This window comes from Ambystoma mexicanum, chromosome 8 (genome assembly GCF_040938575.1).
Source record: "Ambystoma mexicanum isolate Mex_15411 chromosome 8, UKY_AmexF1_1, whole genome shotgun sequence".
Lineage (NCBI taxonomy): Eukaryota > Metazoa > Chordata > Amphibia > Caudata > Ambystomatidae > Ambystoma > Ambystoma mexicanum.
Window position 1 is genome coordinate 913,487,277 of NC_090929.1, and position 24,988 is coordinate 913,512,264.

Sequence of the window (24,988 nt, forward strand, 5' to 3'; positions counted from 1 at the left end):
TATTCACGGTTTATAGTCAAAATGTCGAAAACAAAAAAGTCGAAAAACAATAATGTTTTTTTTTAAATGGGGGGTTGCCCCCCAACCCCCTGTTTATTTTTTATAGCTAAACCCAAAAAAAACACATTCAGTTTTTTTTTCGACATTTTTTTTTCCGGTATTATTGTTTTCGACTTTTTGCAGTCGACATTATGACTGCGCACCGTTATTCACTCCTTTTTTAAAAATCTGCATGCAAGCTTTTTAATGTCATTTAAAAACATCGAGTGATGGCATTTTATGTTTATTCTTCAGTCATCCCTTTACATCAAAAGCTCCCTGTACCACACGTGATTGTAACGGAAAGTGTATGTTTGGAAGGGTGATGAGCACATGACATTAAAACATGATAAATAGCATTACTTAAATATACACCAAGCAGGGACGTATACACTTAGGGCTTCATACACTGAGCAGAGGCATGTACAAAGCAGAATTTAAAACACACCGCATAGGGACAAAGACAATGAGAAGGGACAGCTGTCCCCCCAGCTTTCCATCGGGACCTGCTCTTCACCCTCAGAAATGGGTGAGGGCCTGCCAGCTATATGGGGCGATAGAATTACAACTACCATGACTTACAAGCAACGATGATGGTGTATCAAGCAGCGCACCCTAGAAACTGTGTGACTCATTGGCATACTGGCTCTTCTGTGCAAAAGGCATCAATTGTGTTGGTTTGAAAGCCACAGTAAAAACAGATCCCTTTTGAGATATTTCTTAAACGTCTGTGAAGCCCTTTTTCGTTTGGTCGATTAGGTGGCGCTGAAAGAGCTACCTTTAAAGCGGCAACCATTGTCATTCACATAAGAGCATCAAATATGGGCTTTGAATGAGGGTCTGTAATGCTTTTCCAATGGAGATATATTTGAGGAGGGATATACAGGTGTATTCTGTGTATCCTTTGTTACTACATAAGCACCTTTAGCGGTCTCGCATTCATGAAGGGACATTCCTGTTTTTAAAATGGGGCGTTAACCTTAAGCATGCTCGGGATTATAATGCAATGAGGCGCTGTGTGTGTGCGTCACACAAGATGTGGCACACATGCAGCGTGCACCTTCAGAGCACAGATTAAAAAGAGTATAAGAACATCTGAAGGACTCTCCAGGTGTGCAGGGGTGACCCCATTAAATGTGATCGGTCTTGTAGAGGAGGAGCCAAGTGCCTCTAACAGAAGTCTCGCACCCATTTTGGGAAAACCCTATATGAGGTATCTGCAATAAAATGACAGTCTTCTGAAGGAAGTTCCAGAAGAAGTGTGAAGATGAGTGAAAGAGAAGACTGGTGACGTCACATGTAGTAGAAATGACGCACCGAGAAGAGATGCCAATGAAGAAGGTGAACAGACCTTATAGAATCTGATGGCAAAGTAAAGAATTGAGCAACATTTCATGAGAAAAATGAAGATTGCACGTGCGGAAGGCACTGAAGAAAATGCAAAGCCGTTTTATAATTGTACAGAGGCAGCAACGGAAGTAGACCAAATAATCATAAGGCTGGCTATACTGCAGGCGGTGCCACCAATATATATATAAGTGTGTATAGGATCTGGATGTTCCATGACGCATTTTAGCAAACTTGGACCCTGTGAATAGAAGGACTGAAAGTGTGGCACAGTAGAATAAAACAGCTGGCGGTGAAGGAAGATCCGAGAAGGCTTGTCTGGCCTAGACTCAAGGGTTGGGTTAGCCAAGAAACTGGTTATCTATTCGAGGAGAGACAATGAACGTGAGAAGCAGCACAGGCTCCTGTTGAGGTGTAATGGAAAAACACTAGAAGTGCCGGGTTGTGTTCATTTAATTGTATTAAATACAACAAAGGAGCTCAAAACGTGGTCTCCTGTCACATGGCCATATGAAAATAGACTGTGGGCAAGCTACACCGAGACCAGAAGATAAGGCCATTCTCACACTCCTTATTCTCAGGCACAGTGATACTTTGAAGGCCGAGTTCAAATGACTAATTGCATGGCAGAGAGTAGGAGTGATGATGGATGTTGGGCTAATTGGGTGGCGAGGCATGACCAAGCCAACCCTCCAGCACCTGAGGTACCAGCATGCATGCTGCTAACAAGTTGAATATTCAAGAACGGTGAAAGCGTGCCAACCAATTGTAGAGGGCCACATAGCAAATAACCCTATAGTTTGAAAGCCAATGAAATGTTGTGTATTAGTATGACATGGAAAATGACTTGCACTAGGGGTGGGCTTAGCTGTCCACCTGACCTTAGAGACCCAATCACGATCCCATAACCCATAGAATGTATACTTAGATGTTCCCCTTAAATCCATCACATCCCCTAATAGGTTTTCTTATTTTGCCACGTAGTATGACATCAATGATGACGAGTTTTTGTTATAAATATGTGTTAACATGACTGTTAGGCGTCAGTTGATGCCAGTTGTACTCCCTGTTTTAGACAATTGCAATTAAAACAGTTGTGTTTTGCCAACTTCCTGAGTCGTCTGATTATTTATGTATGAGTAAGATCTGCATCCCCATCCATCTCAGATACTGTTACCTCGTCTTAAAGGGCCTAAGGGTTCACTCTTAACCCACACTTCTGCTCATATGGAAATGAGGGTCAAAGACATGCAACACGCTACCGCTGCATGTGCCTTCAAAGGCGACTTCATGTATCATGTAAAAGCGAAATACAACCATGATGTCACTTATGCCACCCAAGGGAGTGATCATGATGCGCTCTGTTCTGGGCACTTCACAGGTGGAACAAGTAGAAAGGGGACTGTAGCATAACGAGGTGGCCTGTGGTGGCATGTTGGTGCTTGGGATTGGTTGGCCTTAGGAAACAATGTGTTTTGATGTGTATTGTTTGTTATAAGAATGTATGTAAATGTTAATATGTATTGTCTGTCATAATCCCTTGTCTTTTCATCTCTTTTTTTAATTGTCAAATGATGATGTGATTCGATTTAGAAATATATATATTTGTATTCAAGGAACTTCCCTTTTTGATTAGTAACATTCAAGAATTACATCCTTTTTTTTCTCTTTTTGGATTATGATCTCATTGTAAGACACCAATGTAGAAGGTAAGAGTGGCGGTGTTAAGGATGAACTCAATGATCTCTCAATTCTCGGGAGGATAGCTCAGAGGCAACGCGTTCACCTTGAAAGCATAGATGATGTGGAGCAACAGAGGTTCGAACCCCGGGTCTGCGCTTAGAAACATCTGGGTATTAAGTGCGTTATAAATAACCAATTACAATCCCCATGGATATATTTTAAACAATTTAGGTGGTGCAAATTGCAAAGGACCTTTCCCTATAAACCGTAACTCAGCAGGTCAGGGATACAATTATGTTAATGGGAGTTTGCTGAATACGCACCTGCATCACCAATGCTGACGGGATACCTTTGCTGCTAATACAACTAAGAGGTTTATATCAGAAGCGTTTACATATTAATTCAAGGGCCACAGGCCCAAAGAAGAAAAAGAAGCAGAAGCAGAAGAGGGAGGAGGAGGAGGAGAATGATTAAAAAACCCAAAGTCTGTTTGATTTCTCAATGGCGCTTTTGATTCCCTTATCTGACTACAGGAAACTGAGACTGAATACCACGTTGAAGGGCTAGGTATATTATAATGCAGATAAATGCAAACAAGTTACATTATTTCTTTCTGAGGGTCCTCCCATGGGATTTGCTGATTTTGAACAGGTTGTCACAGAGTTGCTTCATCTAAAACAAGGTGAAACCTTCCGTATTTACGTATTAACTGATACAGCCCAGTAACCCCCAACTGAGTTAAAATGTTGGCTTTTCCAGGCGTACCAGGAAAACAACCTTTTCAGGTTTATTGACTCTACGTTTTGTGTGCTTTGCATTTGCTGATATTGTTAACGGGAGATGCCTGGGCTAGTGGTGGTGATAAAAAGGAGTTTGACGGAGCACACCCAGATAGATGTTGTGCACCCCGTAAGTTTGCCAGGCTCATGGACCAGCATATCCATAGGACATGATGCCCCTGGTGTGTTTCCTTTGCACTGCCTCAGGCCCCATATTTTTCCAGTAGCAAAAATTCACATGCACCTTTTTCAGACGAGCCCCCAAGAGGCCTCCCTCAGTCCCTCATTCCTGTACTGCACACCTTGTGCTTGGTTTACCTTCACAAAGCCCACATATGTCATCGCCGTAGATTTAAGGAAAGGCTGGCTTCCAATTCCTGTTCTAGCTGCAGTTTTAGGAAACTGCAGAAAACCAAAGCAATTGGAGACCAGCCTTTCCTTAACCCTGCAATGAAGGCAATTCGTTTGGCTTCTAAAGTTAGTGAAGAGAATGCAAGCCAACAGCAAGCCATTTAGTATTGTGCAATAAGGCACTCTTATGACAAAAGTAATATTTTATTGTGTGGAAAGTAGTTCTGTTTCAAATAACTATATAAAATTTTGAACGTTATGCTTCAGCATATCATGTATGCATCAATAAAAGCAACATGGGTGTGAATACACTGGAAAAACACAGTTACCAAGCAGCTTCCTTGAAGGAGAAAAAGGGCAAATCACTGAAAAACACCGATTCCGTATTTTTTAGAAACAACTGTAAAAACACCATCAGAATTAAATCAAAACAAATAATTGTGTAATGGGTACTCTGGTCGTGCATCAATCAGATATAAAAACTCATTTCCAAATACCACTTCATGCTTCATTCCTCGGGCTTCTAAACGTCGTTATAAAAGGTTTATTTCCTCGTTTAGTGGTAGTCAGTTTATCGAGGTCCGAAGGATAAAAGGCTGAGGGGCGCTACTGGGATTCAAACTAAATGCTTCAGGCTGAACACAGATGTCTGGAGTGAGCACTTAACTCCCCAAGCTGTCTTGTTGCTTGACCAAATATTGATAACGCTTTGTCATTTAGATTGATTGAAATGTGTCTCAGATGAGTACGATTATACGTTTTGGATCAATTTGGAAAATCGACATTTTCAATTTTATCAAAATTAATATAGACTGATGAGTCTGGTTAGTACACGATCCAACGAGGAAACGTGAAGGATGGGTTGCAATTTGAGATTACAGGAGGTTAATGAAATAGCCAATCCACGTGCTTATTAGCACACAGCTGTTTTAAATTCAAATCTTACTACGTAAATATTGAATTTTCTGTAAGCTATTCCTTGAGACCGTCAGCTATAGCATTGTGCATACACAGCTGGGTTCTATGTTTCTGTGCTGTTCTTTAATGTCTTTCATAGGCATTACACACAGACACCTTAAAATCCACAATGTAACAGTATACAACTAAAAGTAAACAACTAATTATGCAATTGCATGCCTCTTTTCAAGTCAATTCAATAATGACAGACCGTCTCACACATTGGTAGAAGACACATTGCTACAAAATATGCATCAGTGTTTAGACAAGATAACTCACCGACAACGTGTCTTCATACACATAGCCATAGTAGGGTGTGCCAACAAACACGGGAGGTGTGTCCTGAACATCTTCAACATTGACTGTCACGGTTGTTGTGGCTGATAACACCTGGTACTTCCCTCTAAACTTTCCACCACCATCCTGAGAAAGGCAGGCAGAAGTTTAACTTATTAATTTATGGTCCAGAGGATTCACACTGGTTAGCTGCCTTCAAATAATTTGGACAGATCTCAAAAGCACAAGGCGATTTCTTATATCTGCTTCTCACGTAATCAAAGTTGCATTGATGCAATCACTTTGATTTCAATGAGGTCAATTCACAAAAAAGTCACAGTAAGTGGCGGCTACTTATCCTTGCTTTAGACCTGGGAGGGCAACTGCATTCACAAAGAAGTTACTAGGAGTAACTCTGACTTACTCACTCCGGAGTTAGTCAAAATTACTCATAGTAAATTCTTTGTGAATTAAATTAATATTTGCAGATTTAAGCCAAGGTTAGATCAGGGTGACATCCGAAATATGTAAAAAATAACCTGTGCATCTTAGAACCACCCTTCATCTTGACACATTGAGCATGAGTTTTGAGTCATTGGCTAGATGATTAGTCAAGTGGATCGCAAAATAATCTCTCAACAGACAGAAGCTAAATAGGGGTGGTGCTCCAGGGAGATAAATTATGTAATCATAAGATGTTCTATGCAATAATGTAAACCAAAGAGGTGATGGTAGGAAGGTTTAGGTATTTACCTCTGGCTTCACTCTGGTCAACCCTCCAGACTATCGTTCTTCAGCCTGCCAAGTCAATACAGAAAGGGGAGAGACCATATGCAAACCCGACTTGCTCCCACCCTAAAAGGGGCAGTTGAGCCCGATCTGCTTGGTCATATCACTCCAACATGAGAACGATACATGTCTGTGGCTGTTAATTCTAAACCTTCCAGCCATCACCTCTTTTGTTCTGTGCAATAAAGTAACATAGATGCTTTAGTGTCTGGGTGTAACACAGGCAGTGTATCCAGGCTGCTCAACAGTACCACATAATCCATGCAGGCAGAATTGAAGACTAACCATTTGTTAACTTCAGTTCATGCTCCACTCAAACAAAGAGGGCTACCGTGCCTTCCCATCCAACTGCTTGCACTTGAAAACAGACTACAGCCCTAGTAATTGTGACAATTAAATTGGTTAATTTCTTTGGTGGACTCAGCCTATATCCTGGTGGGTGTAATTGGACATTGGTATCTCTGCTGATAACTGAATCACTATTACTCAGTTGAGCACATCTGAAAACAAACTGGCAGCCCCACTTGTTGTATGTCATTTTATTTCCAGATGCAGAAAAAGAGCCAAGAGCGCTTTGGGAGGTGTGTTAGCACCCAGTTCTCACCAGCCAACTCCTCTCCAGTGCATATAGAAAGGCCACAATATTCTCTAAAAAAGTTTTAAAGTGAAGTATGTACCCCGTGTTCTCAAATATCTAGAAACAAGAACATTAAATCAGGTAACCATACAAAATTAACTTACTAATGGCTCGGATGACCTAAACAATTCATGGTCTGCAACACTGCTTAACTTAGATGCTTGTCCTGGGACACCTCCTGTCTCACTTGCATGAACTACCTGACATTGACTGCATCATAGCACAACCAAGTAGCACATGTACATGTTCAAACATAAAATAATGAAACTCCCTGTATGAGTTAGGATGTACAATTAATAACGTGCAGTATTTTAAATACCTTTTTTATACCACCAGTCAATGTATGGTTCTTTAAGTGCTATGTACCTAATGTGGTGTTTCTCTGAAAATCTGCATGTTCTCCCACTGCTTCGATTGTAAAGCCTAAGACTATGGTGACCCTGTGATTATTGCACGCAATAATGGTTTTTACTGTATGCAGTAACTTACACACATGCATACCTCTTAATGACGCCTTTGCACGCAAGCTGGAGGAGCATTGCAGGTCTATTTCGTGTCCTTCCTGGGATTCCTGGTTTAATGCTTGGGGAAACGATTAAATGGGCTCCTAATACTTGATAACACTCGTGATTTATAGTTACCTTCGCCAACACTGTGACGAAATGTGTTCTCGATTTCTCATAGTCCAGTGTGACGCCCGCTCTGATGCGCAGCACTCCACTGTGTCGGTCAATGGTGAATTTGTTGGAGCGAATGTTCTAAAGAAAGACATATTTGATAAGTTACAGTTCAAAACCTTTTACTGTTAAAGTTATCATCAATACATTGGTGCACTATTGGTCAAAGAAGAGTCACTTGAGGTGCCCACTGGAATTTAAACTTAAATCATTCATGAAAAACAATCCATTGAGAAATGATTGTGATCCTTTAGGGAGAGCCCAGAGCCTGGTCCACATTGGTCACAGCTGTGGTGCCAGCTATGCTTGCCACCTGTCCCATGAGGTAGTAGACGTGCACTCGCCAGTTCTTTTGCAGCCAAATGCTCTCTCTCAAGTTCTAGCTACTCAGAGTCCCACAGTAGAGCACCACTTGAGAGCTTGCCTGAGATAGGCAAAGCCAAGCATGTGCCACCTGCAGAATGCCTGCTATCATATCAAGTCCGATAACAGATAAGTCACAATCTGGTAAAGGCCTGCGGGACAGTGAACAGAGGTAGCCAATATTTAGTGTATACGGCTAATGCAGCTTACAAGTCAATAAAATGATAGATAGGATTTGCCTCTGGGATACCGCCCAACTTGTGATGACCCCATTGACAGGAGTAAAGGTTTATCCTCTCCATCCTCTATATGAAGATGTACAAGTTTAACTCGAAACCTTCCCTATGAAGTTATTTTCCCAAATAACCACATACCATAGTTTCGGTCCTCAGCTCAGATTTAGACATACAGCTGTACCTATCTTTTAAGAAACAATCGCCTTCAATATCAAGGATTGCAAGTTGAGTTAGTTTAATTTAGGAACAATGTCCTGACCACCTGCCAAAGGAATATACTTGAAGATACCTTGCACCACCACCTGCACAGATTTTCCAGTTTTTAATTGCCAAATTATCCATTGCAAAAGTTTATCTGTGTACTCTGGCCTAGTACAGTTTAGCATTATCTAGCGCATACATTTCCGATGATTTTAAGTTTCCAGAGCAAAGCACATGGAGGGGGCAATTTCTAAAACCCAAGAATTTACGTTGGAATCCCCCTTTAAAGGTTGAGAGGCATGTTGATTACTGTTTCATCAATTGTCCAAGGAACAAGTTTATACCTGGTGGGCCAGATGCGGAAAAGACATACTGAGCCGCACCCACCCAGCTGTTGTGGCATTTCCTGCATGGTGTGTGGGAGCGATGAACTGCAGTTCATCCAAGGGTTTACTGCTCCATGCCTCCCAGCATTTGTTTGCCCATGGAGATGGTGGTTCCCAATGGATTTTGCACATTTGGTTTCAACAACTAAACAAAACAATACGAATCCTTTGTAATGACAGCCTGCCTAGGTTTAATGGGTGCCACTATTATTGATATGTGCCAAGAATTTGCACACAACGTTGAGGCATACAGATTCACAGCATTCAATTGGGACCCGAACTGGAACCAAGGCTTTACCCACATTGCTGCGCTTCTCAATCTTTCAGTGAATCATGAGAACCCTACAGTGAGGGCTTCCAAACTATATACGAAGTAGTGGCCGGGTGCTTTCATCTGGAATTTCTGGCTCCAGAGGAACGAGCATGAAAGTGGCATAAAGGTATTGCCCTCTTGTAGTGGGTTACAATGGATTATAATTATAATTGGTTATTTATAATGCGCTTAATACCCAGAGGTTTCTAGGCGTGGTCCAGGGATTGAACCTGTTTTGCTCCACATCTTCTTGCTTCCAAGGCAAGCACGTTGCCCCTGACCTATCCTCCGGAGACAGTTAACGCCTTGTATATTCCTATTTACCATAAAGTGTTCTATCCACCCAAACCTTGCAGAAAAGGCAGCACCTAAATATAAGTAAGAGTTGATATGCTTGAATCTAATGTCTCTAAAAAAGAACCATATACCCTGAGCGTATACGTGTTTAACGGGACTTCACTATAGTGGTCATTTTGAGGACCACTAAGCATTACAACAAGCCAAAAAAACAAATGTGGGTGCAGTTACGTTTCCTGTAGTTAGCATATTCTACAATAGAATATAATGCTGAGACGTTCAAGCCAAAAAAGAACCCGGTGTATACAGCAGAAAACACCAAGGGCCAGGTGACAAAGCCATTGTGTATTGCATTGCCCATGTGAAATACTAAAATAGGAACCCATTTAACCATGGACGCAAACTGGGGGGAGGGAAACAACAGTGGGGGTGGGTTTGCCAGAGACGTGAGGGTACCTCAAACAGCCTTGTCTTCCGTCCCACTGTACCTATGTTTGTGCTACCTTTAGATGGTAATTATTGTGGCGGCTCTGTGGTGTTAAGATCTGAGCAAAGGCTGTACAGATATTTCCAACGCGTTAACACATATAATGGTGGAGAGAACGTCCTTGATCATCATATATAAACGATTTAAAGGTGAAAAGAAACAAGTAGGTGGCATTTAAGTAAAGTTATGTAAGCCGCAAAGGTGGTGGAGGAGCATAAGGAAGGGGTTTGGAGTACAATGAAGAGAACGGTGGAAGCGGGACTCATCACAGGGAATGAGTGACAGGTGACAGAATGTGAGGTGATGACTGAGGGGAGCGGGAAAGGGGGTAAAGAGAGATGTGAGAAGATAAACAAGAAGCAGCAGGAGCGTGGACGCACTTAAATACAATGCAGGCGTAACAAAATTGGACTTGGGCATGGAAGGAGTGCAAACGAAGCACAGGAAAAGAGGGAGAGATACACGAGCAAGGGAGAAGATATCTAATTGGATAGAGGCGAGAGAGACTAGGCAGGAAGACCGAGTAGAAGAGAAGATCAGAAGTCAAGACGAGACAATATTGTGGAGAGAATACGCATGAAGAAGTACAAGGGTGAATAGAGGCTTCTGTGTGCTGTGCCCCTCGAGGTTTTAGTAATTGACCTAAAACCATTTGACAGAAAACATTTGATCCAATTATTTTTTATCCTTTTTTTCAGTCAAATTTAATTAAATATATATATGGGGTGGGTAAGGGTATAGACTAGGTTGAGGGGAAGTGGGTGTGTTTGGGGGTGCACCCTGCATTTTAGATCGAAAAAAGGTCAAATAAATTTGATCAAATGTGATTAGGTCAAATGTTTTAGGTCAAATAGACACAAACCGTGCTCAAAGTTGTACCTCAACTTGACTCAGCAGCGCTTCAGTCATAAAAATATAGAAGGGAGGGGTATACACTTCAGAGAGGCCAGCCAGCAGCAGAAGCCTCTAAACAACAATAGTGATACACTTAGGAAAATAAAAGGAATGTGCAAGCAAGTTTCTATACTTTACTCAAGAACTATCAAAAGTGAAAAACACAGATAGATATATGCAAATATCATATGCGGTCTGAACAGTCTGGGAATAATACTGCGGTATAGCAAGATAGGCACAATGAAAGAAAAGAAAAATAGAATAAACAGGACCTAGCCAGGTTCTCTTGCTGACAGGTAAAGTTCATGGGGTCAAGGCACCAAGGAGGCCCTGGAAATGGTCCAAATCCAACATTCCCTACCTTATTCTCTTTAGAAAACTAAACGGCAGCATGCTGGCCTTCACTGTACATATTTGTATTTCAGAAGTGACAGATTCAATCCAGATGTTTTCATGCAGTGAGCAGCTTAAACAAGCATTGGCAATGCCAATAGTTTTGGTGTTTCCTATTGTTCTTTGCATTTTTCATTTATATGCACCAGAGTGCAAGTAGGAGAGTGCCATGTTTTAAAGGCGGATGCAATAAGGGATGCAGGTGTGCAATGGAATTGGAAGGGTAATATAGCAATGGAGGAAGCCATTGACAGAGGGGGCTGACGATGAGCAAGAGGAAATATGAGCGAGAAAGGGTGTATGCAGCGTCTCTCCTCGACCAACACACACTCACACCACAGGTCACCTTGCTGTGCGAAAGCCACATTGCTGTGTCTATGGACTGCCCTTTACTAAATACCCCTAAGATACCCCTAAAAAAAAGTCACACCATGATACCTGTGTTAATTTGACAGCAATATTCTTGTTTGGTGAAAGCGAAATTCAACCGTTCATCCGTGACTACCACCATGCAAGCCGCATAACCAAAAACCACAAATCACCTAATGCACCCTTTCAAATGAACGCCCCTGTACACCTGTAGTGTTGTGAAAAATTAACCGGCTCATTGAAAAACACAGCTGCTGCCATCATGAAAAACTCATCTGGCTGGCAACACTCGAACCGACTATGGGTTCTGAAACCAGGCACCGAAATACTATTGCAGCAAACATGCCCTCTAAGCAGTGCACATTATAGTCCCCCGTAAAGGAATGTTTACTTCACTGAACACACCGCCCAGTTAAGCACTGGCGAACACAGCACACAACAAGTAGAACCAGAACTGCATAAAATGTCATTCCCTGCATAAAATTGCCAATTGAGTGGGTGTTCACTGGGAAAGCGGTTCTTTCTGATTTCTCCACGTCAAAACAACAGCAAGAGCTATCATTCTAAATGACCTTCTCACTCATATAGGTATAATGAACAGAAGCTACTTCACTTCCTGTAATGTGGATGTGTGGGGAGTGGCACGGTACTCCCGCAAGAACTGCTACAGGGCCCTCTGCACACTGTGCCCCTGGCCCTGAGCGAAGCAGAAAACTTTGTTCAGTGTTCTCATGAAACGTTCCGCCTCACTGTTTGCCCGAGGCCACAAAGGCATGATCTTGCGGTGATGGTCCCCCTACTCCTCCATTAACTGGTCTGGCCACTCTTTCCTCTCTTCCCACATTGACCTTTCCTGTCCCTTGAGGATGCCTACACCTACACTGCCAGTCTCCCTCTCTTTCATTCCACCAATGAGGTGTGTGTCAGTTGCTGCATTTGCCTCTTCCTTCATCCTCCTTCGTCCCCCGACTTTTGATTCTACGTCTGACTCTGTTCTTGATAACCTCCATCTCCTCTATCTCAAACACTCTGCACATCCTTGCCCCTGTTATGAGGATCTACAATAAGCCTGCCTCCAAATGCAACTCTTGGTATGATTCCGACCTTGCAGCTTTGAAATGCAAGTGCAAGGCTGCAGAGCTGAAGTGGCGGGCATCTATTTCATCCACTGAAAACTGGCCTGCTACCTACTCCAAAGGCAATATCGTCTCACTGTCTACTCCAAAAAAAAATCTCATGTCCAAGACCGCATCCCTGGAGCCTCCAATAACATGGCTGAACCTTTTAAAATCTGCAAGGAACTTGCCAATCCTAATACAGTCTCCTCCTCCCTCTCAGGCCCTCTGCTCTGCACTGGCCTCCCACTTCTCCTCCAAAACTCTTTGACCTCTGCTCCCCCCTCAACCCGCCCCCCTTCTCTGACTTCATTTGCTCCCCCATAGTCTCCTCCTCTCCCATTGCACCAGTTGAGATCTCTAGAGTAGTCTGCTCTATGAAGGTTTCCTCTAAACAGGTGCTCCCCTGCTACTCTCGAACCATCAAGGACAACATTACCTGTCTCGCCCCAGGCTTGGCTGACCTCTGCAATCACTCCTTCAACACTGGCTTCTTCCCACAAACCCTTAAGCACTCTCTTGTTCTCCTCCTAAAAAAGTAGTCTGCAGACCCTTCCTGCCCAGATAACTATCGCCCTATGTATATCACCCCTTTCTTGGGCAAACTCATGGAGAAGCTGATCATCCCCCAACTGGCCCTCCACACCAAACTGGTTGGCTGCCTCCATGACCACCAGTCCGGTTTCAGGGCATTCAGAGGCACAGAAACTGCTCTCCTGAACACCCGTGAAGACCTGCTCTCTAATCTGGACTCTAACACACCCTCTGTTCTGATAATCGTCGATTTATCTTCTGCCTTTGACACAGTCAACCACTCCATCCTCATAAACCATCTCCATGGCACCCTTGGCATCACAGACCTGGCACTGGCGCAGTTGACATCCTTGCTTTCAAACAGACCCTCCCAAGTTCAAAGGTCCTTTTTTCTCCTCCAGCTCACTCTCTACATGTGGCGTTCCTCAGGACTCTATTCACCATGGTTCTTCAATATCTACTTGTCCCCTCTGGCACACCTTCTCCCCTCATTTTCAGTGTTACGCAGATGACACAACTCTCCTTCAAGCTGCCATTCCCTACCGCCTCCTCCTCTCTGTCTGGCTGCTAAGCAGGCATGGTGCTCTGCCAATGATCTCTGCCTTGATGCCGGCAAGACAGAGATCCTTCTTATTGGGCTGCCTGTCCTTACTCCCCCCTGCCCCCTAATCTCTGGCAAGCCTCTTTGGGTCCCCTCCCTTCACCCACGTGTGAGACAAAAAAACTTCGGGTCACATTTGATTCCTCTCACTCTTTCTCGCTGCACATCACAGGCCTTGCCAAGAAGCTCCACCTTCTTAGGGGCATTCTTCCTTTCCTCACCTTCCCCAGAAGCTCAATGTCTCTAGAGCCCTGGTTCTCTCGAGGCTGGACTATTACAACAGCCTCTTCCTCAATCTCACTCTTTCCTCCCTTCGCTCGCTTCAACTAATCCAGAATAGGACTCCAAGACTTATCCTTGGGCTCAAGCCTAGGGATCGCATCTCTCCAGCCCTAAAATTTCTCCACTGGCTCACGGTGCCCGCAAGGATCAAATTCAAGGCTCTTTGCATCATCCACAAGGCTCTCTGTCTAAATCCAGCTTTCCTCCCTGCCGGAGTCCTTTGGTCCTCTGGCTCCAACTCTGCAGGTCAAGCGTTTTTTCCAAACCGAGAGTGGGAGGAAGATCCCTTTCCTCGCAGGTCCTGCCCTCTGGAACGGCCTCCCTGCCCATCTCAGACTTGAGCCATATCTTCTTAAGCTCTGGAAAAGTTTCAAGACTTTCCTTTTTTCCTCTTCCTTCCCTCTCTCCCTCCCGCGCTAACATTCCATCTGCCACTGCGACTGGGGCCTGGCCCCTCCAGAGTTACACAGGGGCCAGACCAGCCCCCCCCCCACCAGTCCCCTCAGAATCCCTTGCCAGGGCTGCCTTCGGGATCCCTTCCCTGGACTAGACCTAACCTGGTCCTCCCTGTCCTCTGAACTCCCCCCTTTCCCCCTCCCTTTTTCCCCTTTCCCCTTGCACTTGCCTTCATGGCTCCCCCAGTACTTGCTTTCTTGGCCCCCTTAGCACTTACACTCCACCCCACTCCCTTGGGCATCTCACTCCTGCACTCCCCCTCTACCCCCCATTCTGGCACTTACCTCCTCGTTCTTGCACTTGCACGGTAGGATTGCCACAAGGCCAATATAACCGTTTTCGTTCTTCTTCCTATGTTCCCCTCCCCAGTTTGTCTTGTGGTGTCTGGAAACACTTGTGTATAGGCGCCATACAAATGTCAAATAAATAAATAAATAAATAAATAAATAAATAAGCAATAGCACCCCTCGTAACGACCCAGGGAACAAGTTACAGGCCTGAGCGCAGCAAGGGACTTAACGATGGGCCCTAGCGCCATTGCTACCCGATTAAGTCCGCCGGATTGGATGTTAAGGAGACTAGCAAATTAATTGTATATGAATGAATGGGATGCATTTGTGGCTCCCTGTTCATTGATACAAAAACGTACCTAAGATGGATGTTGTGGAGCTTGAAGACAGGACTCTTTGTGGATCCTTCATCCATTTTCATGGCAGCCCAGAAGGATGGAGCAGCAGTGGTGATTACACTGCCAACAAAAGAATAAGGTGAGTGGGGATGGTGGTTTAGTAGGGAAGGAACAGTGACCGAAGGGGAGGGTAGAGATAGAAGCAACCACCAGGTCAATTTCCTTTTGTATAGTTAGTTAAAGCTCTTGTGCCAGTTTAGAACATTTTAGAACGTTTTTAGAAATTCACCTAAATTAGATTTTTATAACTTAGACATTGCTGCAGTTTATTCTTGTTTGCTCACACTGCAATTGTATTAGAAATTGTGCTGTCTGGGAACGTTTTTGGGACTAGTATCTGCCACGTTTGTCCATCGTGTAGAATTACATTTTCCAAGTCTGTTGTAGTTCTCACAAGTTTTTATTGCGGTTTCAGGTGTGTCAGCGAAGGCGCATCGAAGCCTGTTTGTGCCGTATTCAAGGGCACTGTCTGCTTCAAATCACTTAATTTCCATTTTGCACAGCTAATTAAGTTCTTGTGCCATTTTAGAACATTTAAAAAAAAATGAGAAAATCGCCTAAATTAGATTTTTGTAACTTAGACCTTGTTGCACTTTATTCTTGTTTGCTCACACTATAATTGTATTAGAAATTGTGCTGTTTGGGAATGTTTTTGGGGACTAGTAACTGCCACATTTGTCCGTCGCGTAGAACTACATTCCCAAAGCCTTTTGTAAAGCTTTTATTGCGCTGTTATGTGCATCAGTACAGGCACCTTGGAGCCGGTTTGTGCTGGTTTGTACCTGGTGAGCGTTGGTGAGTTCTGTGGGGTTTATATTATTCAGTGCTTGGAAAATATATAATCCTATATATGCATCATTAGGTTTATAGCCATAGCATCGAATGCCAAAGCATTGAATGCTTTACCATCTAAGAAAGAGCGTCGAAAAAAAAACATTGAATCCATTTTCCCCCATCCCCCATTTTTTAACATTTAAAAACCCAATACAATTAAAATAAACCCTTTACCTTAAAAAAAACTGCATTAGATGCTTTTTTGAATGTTTTTTTTTTTTTTAGATGGTAGGGCATTCGATGCTTTGGCATTCGATGCTATGACTAGATACCGCATCATTATAATACAGTTTCCACATATCAGCCATCTCTAAAATGATGTCCTACTTTGAACTTATCTCCCTGATTCAAAAGAATCGTCGGGCAAGGTTAGCAGTAGATTTAGATGATTGTGCCCGGGAGGTGGGGCAAATCAAATAAATGCAGTTTTGCCAGACCAGTCGTCATCAGGGTCAAGTCAGGCTGCGTGCTCCATGGTTACTAGTGCAACTATCAATGCAAATAAAATTAGTAACACCCGAATTTTAGGGGAAAAGGTGGCTACCTCACGGAGCCAGCCATCTACACTGGCTACGTCATGAACATTAAAGCCAGTACTTTTGAATACACAGTCGTTAGAATGTCATGCTGCCGAACTAGCTGACTTTATAATTGAGTCAGAGGCCGATCTGATTGCAATAATTGAAACTTGGATATAAAATTCTTCATTCCAACGTGTGGGTTCTAGAGGAGGGGTTGTGCATTACGTTTTAGAGATTATATAAATATTTGTATATCTAATATCCCAGTATTTGAGCACTGTGAATCTATGTTTGTTAAAATGGTGTCAAATTCCAAGAAAGACCCTTAACATTAAGATATTTAACGTCCTCCTATACTGACTCCAATATTTGAGGAACAACTTCTAGCTAATCTCGGGACTGCTTCTAAACCCCTATCATCATTTCTGATTCTTGGAGATTTTAACTTAAGGGCATATATATCTAATTTCCGATCAAGCTGCATCTTCAATGTTGAATCTTTTGGATGGTATTGGATTCAAACAACAGGTAAAAATAGCCACCCACACTGGGGGAATATCCTGGATTGGATTTTGACACCAAAAAAACAGGATAGCTTGCCCATTGATACACAAAGATGTATTTGGTCAGACCATTTCTTTTTACAGCTTCATGTTCAACTTTTAAGCCTGCTTACCAAAGACAGATACTTGGGTTTAAAACCTACTCTATCTAGGAACACTCTGAATGTTACACAAGAGGCTTTTGAATCTCTGGTTGGTCCTCAGTTATCACTCCTTGAAGATAATTAACCTCTTGAAGACATGATCGGTTATTTTCGGGCAATTACTAATGGTGCCTTCAACACGCTGGCGCCACTGCATATTATGCATAAAAAGATAACAAGCTATAATCAGTGGTTTTCACCTGAGGTACTTGAAGCTAGGAGAGTCAAACGTGTGGCCGAATTTAGATGGAGAAAAAACCTGCCGGACTCTACTCTTGGGGTCTATAAGATTGCAGTAAAACGTTTTAACGCAGCTATCTTTAAAGCCAAAGAGATTAAATTAAATCAATGGATTAGCAGAGCTAAATCAAATTCTAGAGAATTATTATCTATTCTACAGGAGTTGAAAGGTACATCAAACGACTTGCCTGTTGCCATAGATAACAATTGGTGTAAAAAAATCCATGATGGCTTTTCACAAAAAATAAATCAGCATCAAATTGGTATTACAAATTGTGTTAATAGGATACCACACTCAGTATCAGCGACTTCTGATTAATGTGCATTAGCGATCATGGATTCTTCTACATCATTTGTCTTTCAGCAAGTCATGGAAAATTATGTTTTGAAGATTGTGCAGGCAATAAGGCCTCCCGTCTGTAAAGGAGATGTCTTTCCAGCCTCTTTTTTAAGAGTTCTTGCCTACTTTTGTCTCCTGGGTTACTAGTTTTTAAATCGTTCTTTCTCTGAAGGCTTTGTTGCAGAATGTCTGAGGGAGGCATGGATTTCTCCTCTGTTAAAGAAGGAGAAACTTGATCCCAATGGCCTTGCAAGTTATAGGCCTATAACGAATGTTCCCTATTTGTTGAAAACTCTTGATGGGTGGCTTGCCGCCAGTACCAGGAGTTTGTTGAACAACAAGGAATTCTTGCCCTGCTACGATCAGGTTTTCAGATTAAACATGGAACGCATACAGCACTCATGGATTTAAAGTCTAATATTGTAAAAATGATTGACAGGGGTGGCCTGGCATTACCTTAACTCCTGGCAGATAGATTGATTGGGATTGGAAAATGCTCAAATAAATCAGGAGTGGCTAAGGACGATTGTCAGTCGCAGCAGGTCCCTCTTAATTGTGGGGTTCTGCAGGGCTAGTGCCTGTCGTCACTATTGTTCAATATCTATTCCAGACTTTTAAGTGATCTTCTGGATGATCTGGGTGTGCTGTTTGCAAATTATGCAGACGACACCCAGATCATCCTGGAATTTCTGGGTCATACACCAGGGACCATGAAACGATAAAATAGGTCTTTGGTGCTATCAAGACATAGATGGCGAGGAACTCTTGCCTTAAATGATAAAAAAATGAGATCCTTATTCTTGGTACGTGTGCTCTCTGGACTCCAACTCCCCAGCTGTCCTTATCCTTCTCAATCTCTCCTCTGCATTTTGCATAGTTAACCATTCTATTATTATACAAAGGCTCCATGATAAACTTGGTATCGCGGAATGGGCACTAGATTAGCTGTCCTCTTTCCTCACAAACCACTCTTCCAAGTCATTGTGGACCCCTTCTCCTCTCCTACTTCCATCTCCGTTACCCTAGGGCTCTATACTCTCCCCGTGGCTCTTTAACATCTACCTTGCTCTCCCTGCACGCCTCATCTCCTCTTTCTACTCCAACTTCCAGTGTTACGCAGACAACACTCAGCTCTTCATCGGACACCCTGATGACCCTCTTGCACCCTCCATCATCCCTGACTGCCTATCTGCCATCTAGTCCTGGTGCGCCTTTCAATGATCTCTGCTTCAATGCCTGTAAAACTGAGATCCTTCCCATTGGGACCCCTGCTCCCTCCTCCTTCCCCTGACTCTGCCTTTCCTCCTTGGGCTCTCCCCCTGTGCCTTCAACTAAAGCCAGAAATCTTGGAGTGATCTTTGACTCCTCTGTATCTTTCCTCCTTCACACTAAGGACATTGCCAAGAAGTCCAACTATCAGCTCTTCCTTCTCAAAGTAATTTGACCTTTTCTCACTTTCCCTCAGAGGTTCAATACGATTCAAGCCCTGGTTCTATTTAGACTTGACTACTGTAACAGCCTCTTCCTGAATCGTCCTTCTTCCACTCCGCGACCCCTCCAGCTTATCCAGAAAAGGGCAGCAAGACTTATCCTCAGCCTTAAACCCAGGGATTGCATCTCTCCTGCACTAAAAAGTCTTCACTGGCTCCCAGTTGATGCACAGATTAAATTCAGATCCCTCTGCATCATCCACAAGGCTGTCTGGGCCTGGGGACCACACTATCTTCAACTTTATCTCACTAAATACTCTCCGTCTAGACCTCTTCGTTCCTCTGGCACCAACTCTTTGTTTGTAAAGCATTTTGCTAAACAGAGGGCAGGTGGTCACTCACTTTCCATTGCGGGCTCCCTCCTTTGGAATAGCCTCCCCCTCCCCCTGCACCTTGAGCAGGATCGACTCAAATACCAGAAGCTCCTTAAGACGTTCCTCTTTTCCTCCTCCTTCCCTCCTTTCCCTCTGCTAATCCCACAGTTGCTGAATCGGTGTCCTTGGTCCTTATGCATCTTCGGGGCTTTACCTCCCACACCAATTCTTCCTAGCTGCTGTCTATCGACAGCACTTTGCATTTGCCCACCCTCCATTCTGGTGGCTCGCACTCCCACCTCCTGCGGACCAGGCAGTGCAGCACTCTACATTCCTAGAACTTTGTCTATGGCTCACCCACGAACTCGGACTCCCCAGCACTTACCACCTCTTCCCTCTTCCTTTCCGCACTTGCACGTTCTGAATACTCACAAGGCATAGTAGATTAATCCCTTCCCCCTCTGCTCTTAAATATTTGTGCTGTAATGTATTTCCCACCCGCACTCCATTGCTGCCCTGTGGGCACTTGGAAACAGCATTTTCTTATTGTATAAGCAACTAACAAGCAAACAATAAATACATAAATAAATAAATAAAATGAACTGAAAAACTGTGACTCTCAATATAGCTACTTATTGATTGAATGTAATAATATCATTGTTTCAACATATGTAAAAAACCTTGGGGTATTTATCGATTTACAATTAACCTCCAAGAAACATGTCTCTTATTTGAGTTCTTCTTGTGCCTACATGACACATTTGTTATGGAAAATTCGCCCTTATCTCTCTGAAAAAAATAGGGCTTTGATTGCTGCTGCAACAATAAATACAAATCCAGACTATTGTTATACTCTTAGTCGGTACTTCTCAGACAGATATTAAAAGGCTTCAAGGTATTCAAAACGGAGTGATCCATGCAGTTTGCGGTGTGTACCAACAGGCTTACCTCTCGATAGCTCATCGGAAACTACATTGGCTTTCTGTTTCCCAGAGAATTCATTTTAAGGCATCTAGTATAGTATATGAATGTTTCGCTGGTGAGGCCTCTTCATATCGTTGTTCCCGTACCAAGAAGGCGCCTATCAGGTGCACTTTGCGTTCAAACACAGATACTTTCTTGGCTTAAACTCACTTTACATTGAAAAGGATTGGAGGGTCCAGTTTTGATTCTTGAGCCCTAACTACATGAAATGCCTTGACATTTTTACTTAGTTCTGTCCCGTCAGTTCCACAATTTAAAAAGGGCTTGAAAAATTTCTCTCTGACAAAGGAGCCAATTGAGGATCTGTGATGTCCATTGTAATGCGTATTCCTGTGTGGTTTTTGTAGTATGTCTCTGTGAGTGCCCTGAATCCTTCGGTTGAGTTGAGTGTCCATGCACTTCTTGATTTGTTCCCGGTTTCCTCCATTTAGATGTACAGTTCAGGTCTCTTGATTTTAACGTAGACATCTCCATCGGGTCTCAGGCTAAGATGTGAATGAACCTAAGGTCTAGGCAGCTGCAGGATTGAGGATTCTATGCTGCCAAACCAATACTCTAAACTCCCACAAGGGTTAAGGCAAATGTGCTGGTATTCAAGTTGTGTACTATCATAATAACGTTCCTGTCCTGTTGGAACTGGCACTGCTTCCCACCACCCATCCTCTTATCCCACCTTAAGAATTCATGGTGATCTTCTACCTAGGGGCATCTTATCTTTCCTCCCTCCCCCTCTTTACCATATTCTCTCTCTATTACCTCCTCAATGTTATGTTATGTCATATATATTTGTACAGCGAACATACGCCCAAGGGCATCTTGGCGCTAAGCAGTAGAGATGAGGAAGTGAGATAGCCGAGTAAATACCTAAAAGAGGAAAGTCTTAAGAGATCGCCAGAAGGCCAGATGGTCGGCTTTAGCTCAAAGAAACCAAGGCAGCTCATTCCAGGCTTTAGCAGCTGCCACAGAGAAGGTGCGGCCACTTGTCTCCGACAGTCTTATACGGGGAACCGATAACAGAAGGGAAGACTGAGACCGGAGGGTGCTCTGGGGACATACTGAACAAACTTTTGCTGAAGATACTCGCCCCCCAACTTGTAAAAGGCCTGATGCACCAGGCACATAGATTTGTATAGGATCCGCTTCTCAATTGGGAGCCAGTGCAATTGTCTCAGGAGCGGTGCCATATGTGTTCGTGCTGGAGGATGAAGGATTCCTCTGGCCGCCGCATTCTGCAGCAACTGGATACCATTTATCAAATAGCGTGGTTGGCCATAATACAATGAGTTACAGTAATCGGCTGTGCTCAAAACAAGTGTGCTACCACTGGGGCATGGAAATGGCAGGGAATGAAAGGGAGAACCTTTAGTAGGGTGCGTAATTTGTAGTGGCCACATTATCACACTGCACTCACCTGCTCTACCATTGAAAGAGAAGATGAAAACTTCACCCCTAGATTTTTCACCAAAGAGGAGGGCAGGGGAAACGGGCCAAGGGAAACAGGCCAGATCTTGGGGGTCCAGAAAAGAAGTGGACTAGCTGTGCTCTATCACATGCTTTAACCTTCTCCCATCCTCAGCCCTGTTGCATCAGGTGTCTGACATGTACACCTTTCTCCTCGTTGGCTGAAGCTTGTCTCTTCTGATTTCTTGCTCGCCTTTCATTCATCCTCCTCTGCAAGACACTTCCCCTCTGCCTTCCTGAGTCCTTCCTCCCTCTCGTCTACCTTGTGCTTTTCTTCCCTTTTTGTCTCTCTTCAACTTGCTGGTCTTTCTTCTCCACCTCACTCTCCAATGTTCCTTCTCCTTTTTAGTTGTCAGCTATCCCTGTATCACAAACTCCTTGCGATCCTCGCCTTTTCCTCACTTGCTTCCATTCTCCAGCCTCTTTTTCCCTTATCTAGCACCACTTCCTAGTCTCTGGGCTACCTTGCTCCTGGCTCCAACTCTCTCCTTCATTGTTCCACCCCACTCTCCTGACATGACACTGCCACCTAGGACAGCCCCTGCTCAACTATGTTCAGGGTATGTAGCCATGCCTCATAATCTGGGATTGTTCACTGCTAACGTATCCGCAGCCTTCCAGTCGCTTAAGAGGCCCTACCCCTCCAAGCAGAGCCACAGACTTTACAAAGACTGGCCACCTTCTTTGATATTCCTAACACAACTGTTCAGGAAGAGGCTGCCACAATGGAGCTGAGCACTTTGGATTTCTTGCTTTTTTCTGTGCATCACCCACCCATCCGCCCAACTTAGAAAGGCAGCACATTCTTGAGTTTGGTAGCTAAGGTGTGTGATGTATGTCTTCCTTGCACTTCCATTGTGCTTGTCCATAGCCCAATCCTCCTATGGTAATCTCCCTGATTTTACGGGAGTGTACTAAGCTTTCGTGCTTGTGATTCAGACAATTCTAGAGTCTGCCTAGATTTGTGGACTACTGGTGACAAGCATCTGCTATATGACATGGAGTGGTGGAGTGATTCAGGTGGTCTTATTCACACTGACCCCGGGCCTAGCTTCAGTTAGCGGGGGGTGTACCTGGCCCCCTTACCTTACCCATTCTTCACACCAAGGGTTTCTTATCATCAAAACCGTAGACGAAGTAGAGTGTGTATGTACCACCAGCTCTGCACGCTATACCCAAATTAATTATGCTTCCATTAGTTATCAATTCTAATAATAACAAAATTTGTGATGTTCTTAGTCCATCAAATGAATCTTTCCAAATGTATTCCTCGTTGAACTGCCAACACATGTTTCGACTAATGTCTTTCTCAAGGCTGTTTGTACAATAGATGAGTTGTGCACATTATTTCCATAGACATACAATTATTAAAGACCCATAAATAATAAATCCAAATTATATGTGGCATTGATTTTGCCAAAACAAGTGAAATACATGAGTGCATACCATCAGCATGGGTTGAAGGGATTATGTGGGCATATAAGCATTTTTAGTTAATTTCCTAATTACTATGCACAAATTAGCATAATTATACTCCTATGGTGTTTGATCAGTCATGCTCTTCCTTGTTCCCCAATTTTAGGTGGCACACTAAAAAACAGTGTGTGATTTCCACAGTAGCATATCCTAAGATGGTTAATCAATATATTCTTAATCATCATTGGTTATTAAGCGACTGTGTACTGATAGGGGCAGGGTAATTGTGCGCACACAAGTATTATAGTTGGATAAGGTCCATGGTGAAGTGTGAGGAGCACATGCATAAGTTCATGATAGCTATACCCGATCTGTAATCTCATGCTAAAAAATACCCAATAAATACCCAACATGGGGGTTCTCACCTAAAAAGCTTCTCATCAAATGTGACCTGAAATACGGCACTTACAAAATTCATTAACATAACAAAGTGAGCGTCCAATATTAAGTTGAGTAATTGGGAGAAAAGTAAATAAACACACCCTGTTCTTGAGGGATAGTAATTCTTCTTCTGAAAATGAATCTAGCTGCTGGTCAAGTGCCCCAAAATTGTTTGTGTCTGGTTCTCAAAATATATCTGGCACCTGTCATTAATGAAATAGCCCATTAGCCATTCGAGTTTTTACAGAGGAACTAACTTGAGTTACATCCAAATAGGGCCAATGTCATAACAAGCCCAAAAACTGGCCCGTAAGCCCTTTATGTATTGTAATTGTCAACTTACTATTGCCATCAGGGTGTCATTTTTGGAATTGCCCTTGCAGTCTGCATGCTTTCGCATCGCGGCCACCGTTGTTATGGTTGTTTTATAGCGGATTGACGTCCGCATTACACGATTACGTCATCTCCTTGGCATCTACATTATGTGTTGGGGAATTGTGGTCCAGGCGTGCTGGATCTTACCGTAATTGCACCCCATTCTCGAAAACTTGTGAAAAATGATTGTGGGTGCACAAGTATATCTATTGCATAGCAGTCCTTAAAATAATCACAAACATGTTTGCTTGTGTCATCAAACATCCATTATCACGTATTAATACATTTACAGACATAGCGGCCAATATTAGCATATGGGTTTGTAAAAGCCCTTCCTTGTTTGTTGATGCAGTACTGGCCACAAAGCTAAAACATATACATACAACGTCATTGTTAAATGTATTCTATTCCATTGCAGAATGTCTCATAGAAAGACATTAATCTCATGTTCCTTATTTAAGCCGCCTGTTGTACACCTCAGCTGACAAATACATCTTGATTCCATTTGATATAACATTTTGCTTTCATCAAAACCTATGACCCTTAGGTCTTTTTTGTCATGTAGTTGATGACATTCCTGCCAGTGCAATGCCAATGGCAGTTTTGGATCTTAGCTTCCAAGATTCGATAGATGTTCTCCCATGTGCGTGCAGAGCTGTTGAATAGTGTTCCCTATATATAATTTGTTGCAAATGCAGATTATGGCATAAACTACA

General features: G+C 43.1%; 1 protein-coding gene across 2 annotated transcripts in view; it reads right to left on the minus strand.

The window, feature by feature from the left end:
- CDHR1 (cadherin related family member 1) overlaps positions 1 to 24,988 on the minus strand; it is a 712,137-nt gene that overhangs the window by 327,870 nt on the left and 359,279 nt on the right. For both annotated transcript variants that reach the window (XM_069610819.1, XM_069610820.1), the window contains exons 7-8: positions 7,500 to 7,616; positions 5,436 to 5,579 (exon numbers count right to left, since the gene is read on the minus strand). In XM_069610819.1, the coding sequence (XP_069466920.1) occupies positions 5,436 to 5,579; positions 7,500 to 7,616 (261 nt within the window). The remainder of the gene's footprint in view (positions 1 to 5,435; positions 5,580 to 7,499; positions 7,617 to 24,988) is intronic.